At 41.5% G+C, this 3,810-nt stretch overlaps 1 protein-coding gene across 1 annotated transcript; it reads left to right on the forward strand.

Annotated features, from left to right (window-relative positions):
• Nucleotides 1-420: 420 nt before the first annotated feature.
• On the forward strand, nt 421-3,523 carry LOC143632085 (protein TIFY 9-like). Its single transcript, XM_077100670.1, has 4 exons — nt 421-535; nt 607-939; nt 3,264-3,321; nt 3,418-3,523. Exons 1-4 carry the CDS (start codon nt 454-456, stop codon nt 3,452-3,454), a joined length of 510 nt encoding a protein of 169 aa, XP_076956785.1. The 5' UTR covers nt 421-453; the 3' UTR covers nt 3,455-3,523.
• The last annotated feature ends 287 nt before the right edge of the window (nt 3,524-3,810 follow it).

A 3,810-nucleotide genomic window follows, 5' to 3' on the forward strand; every position in this document is an offset into this window, starting at 1 on the left:
TTGCATTTAACGCACCTTAACCCACGAACGAAGTGATATGGCACTGGTTAACCTTGCCAATTTAGCTTTAACACCTCAGGACGTTAAGGAATACCCCTACACATAATAATCAAACTCAAGGTTAGCAGTCTCTTTGGTCTTTCCTTTTTTATTAAAAAAGAATAAATAAATGAAAGCGTGTTTGAAATTGGAAAAGGAAGATTCAACTGAAGCACTCAGTCACGGGCTTCACGGAACAATACCACATTTCTCTCGTGCACAATTAATCTTCAAACCAACACCCTTTTTCTTTTTCTTTTCTCAATTTCTATTTTCTTTAATTTTGAACAAGCGAACACCATTTTTCTATTTATTATTATTAATAATCCGCCAAACAGACCAATACAGAATCACTTTTCAGTTTCTCTCTCAGTATTGCTCAATAGCTTTATTAAATCTATCGTATAACCAATCATGTCAGATTCACCAGCAGTTGAAATTGATTTCTTTCGTCTCAAGGAAGAATCATCTCCCAAGAAGCCTTCTACTCGTAGAAGTAAGTTTAAACTTTAATATAATATTAATATTAAAAATGAAATGTTTTGTAACATGTTTATGTATATGCAGATATCCAAGACATGATATCTAAGATCAACCCGGAGGCTGTTGCCTCAGCAATTGCAAACACTGGATTGATAGCTAACAAGTCGTATACGTCTCCGCGGCTTCCGGTGTACAAACACGAGTCCGGAGGTGTTAATATGGCTTCAAGTGCCCCTCCTTTGACCATTATTTACAACGGGACCGTTTCGGTTTTCGACGTTTCGCCTGATAAGGCGGATGATATTATGAAACTTGCTGAGAAAGTGAATTCAGTTACTAAAAGTGTTGCTGAACCGATGGTACCCGTGAAGGTTGAAAGCGATCGAAGTCCGGTGATCGGCGGAGCCCTTAGCAAAGGTACGCAAATTAGGGATAGAGCATTTTATTCCGAATATCTGTACCCTACCAATATAGTATCAGTACCGATCAAACACAATCGGTGCTTTTACTTGTTTTTTTTTGGCATCGGTACCATACAGTTTTGGTATTTCCAATTGTACTGGTACCTAACCAAAAAAATTGGTACAGTATTCGTCGTATGGTGTCACTTGTTTTCGGTATCTGTATTTTTGGCATGGTACCAGCTAGGTACATGTTGCCTAGAGGCTTACCTATACGGAATGAAAAGACAACAGCCGCCCCCCCCATTAAAAAAATTAGTTATTTGCTTATTTAGGCTGAGGGGTGTGGGGGGGGGGGGGGGGGGGGCGAGAGGGGGTGTGAGTGGGGGCGCCAGCCAATAATATTGTGACGTGTGGCAGAGAGAGAAACTTGATAAGATGGGTGTTGGTGGTGGTGATAGCGCCCCGGGCCATGGTGTGGAGGGGCGCGAGAGGGGGCGCGAGCGGTTTATTTTTTTATTTTTTTATAAATGTATTAAAAAAACAAGAAATTATTTAAAAAAACACACATTAATTAAAAAAACACATTAATATATAAAAAAAAAATTAAAGTACTAAAGAAAAACATTATTCTTATTATTCGGCTTCGTCTTCTTCGATCAACCTCTTCCGGATACGTTCCTTTTGTTTTTCCATCAGCATTTGGTCGACCGGATTTAGGTGGCTGAAGTCTCTTGCAAGGAAGTCCAAATCTCTCATTCTTTTTTTCTCCTTTTTGTCAATAGAGACCACCTCCATGGTTTTGTTGAATTTATTGAGGGATTCAACAAGATCGTTGATGTTTACGGCTTCCCCCTCAGCCGGTTTTTTCCCCCTGGCGTCCCTTCCCAATGGCCGCCTCCTCGGCGGTGAAGACGTTTCCTCCCCCGCAACGTTTAGGTCGAATCCAACCCGGCAATCCGACCCGGCGGAAGTGCTGTACGCTCCAGACGAACTAGTTTTAGTCCGTTTCGGCCCTACTTCCGCATCAAGGTCCGGCGCCACCAGCTCAACCCACTTGGAACACCTTCTCAACCTCTCCCACACCTTTACACCGTCCCACGTCTTCACCGTCCCATACCTCCGCAGGCACTCCTGCTTCCACTCTTCGACAGTGAAATTATAGACCACCAAATCGTCACTGCCACTTGGTCTCATACGACCGGCGTTCCTGTTGAACAGATTAGTAAACAAGCCGACAAATTTTCTGATTTCGGTCCACCGACCCGAAATCATATCGGGGTTCCGCTCTGTACTCCCAACGAGCGAATAGAACGTCTCCCTAACCTTTGTCCAAAAGACCTTGCTCTTTTGGTAGTCGGCTGCAAAATGCATAAATAAATTTGTAAGTCATTTAACTTTTTTATTTAACTTTTTTTTAAAATCATTTTTAAAAACGTTAAAACAATTACCGCAACGCCGATCCTCAGAAATGGCTATCCAAGCCCGACACAGGGCTTCCTTCTCATCCGATGACCACGGAGTGATTTTCCGTTTCGCCCTTCCAGTCGAAGCCGAACCCGACCCGTCCGTTGCAACTTGTTTTTTCCGGTGGACGCGTCTTCTTTGTCCCGCAGCTTCACCTTCTGGTTCTGGTTCTTGTGTCTCCGGAACTACAAAGTTAGGAGACGGTTGTATGTTGGATGGTTGAAAGCCGGATGATTGTTGCGACCCCGAATAAAACATCGGTTGGTCCGGGTGCCGACCATAAATCGTCGTAACTGTAATCTGATTCTAGGTTTGGGTACCAATTTCCAGCCATGTTTTTAAAAAAAGGTTTGGAAGATGGGGTGATTTCGGGTTTTGGGTGTGGTATGTGATATTGGTTTGGGTTTGATATATGTTTAATACAGAGAAACAAAATCGAGTTGGAAATAGGTTTGATATGGGTGTTGAAATGGGTTTGATATGGGTTTGTTATTATATATAGGAAAAAAAACGTTTTTTTTTTTTAAATAAAACACCCCCCAACGGCTATTCACGCTTTCCAAGAAAACTCTTGCGCCATTCTCAGCCGCTAGCACCCTGGCGCCTGCCTCGTTTTCCGCTCTCGCGCCTCTCTCGCGCCCCTATCGCGCCTCGGTGGTGTGGTGCTCGCGCCCCGGGGCGCGAGCCTCCGGCCTCTTGCGCCCTTCCTAGCGCTCCACACCCCTCAGCCTTATATGCTAAAATCCTGATTGCCTCTATAAAATTTTGGCTAGGACCCTTCTTGTCGGCAGTAGTACGAAACAAAAGCTCGAATTAAATTTTAATTAGGATTAAATGCAGATTGTTGATTATAAATGTGTTCATCTTGATCAGATCTACCAATGTCAAGGAAGAAATCGTTGAAGAGGTTTTTGGAGAAGCGTAAAGAAAGGTAGGTAACAATTCGAATATTAATTTAATTTTCATCCTTTTGATATAAGAAAAACAAAAGTTTTTTTAGTAACACCATTATTTACCATTTTTACAGACAAGTGTCCGTATCTCCATACGCGTCTTTGCATTAAAGAACACCTCTCAACTCTCAAGAAGAAGACGAAGATATCAGATATATAATAACATATAAACAAGACTTTTATATGATAATATATTTTTACCTTTCTGAAAAGGGGTGGATGGCATGGTGGAGCCGTGGAGTTTAGCCGGTTCCAGAAATGTTTTTTTTTTTAATTTAATATTGTACTTTGGACTTTTTTGTGGTCAGCATAGTACGTTTGACCAACTTGCTTTGTTTATTATGGCCAATTAATATTCTTGTTTATATAAGTAAACGTGACAAATTGTGTTCAATTCGACTTTGTTTATTTTTGAATATATTGTGACTAGGTTTACTTTTCTATATCATATTAGTTTTAAAGCCCGT

Source organism: Bidens hawaiensis, unplaced genomic scaffold (assembly GCF_021521415.1).
Source record: "Bidens hawaiensis isolate Kalapana, Puna unplaced genomic scaffold, B.hawaiensis_p1.1 tig00006365_1, whole genome shotgun sequence".
Classification (NCBI taxonomy): domain Eukaryota; kingdom Viridiplantae; phylum Streptophyta; class Magnoliopsida; order Asterales; family Asteraceae; genus Bidens; species Bidens hawaiensis.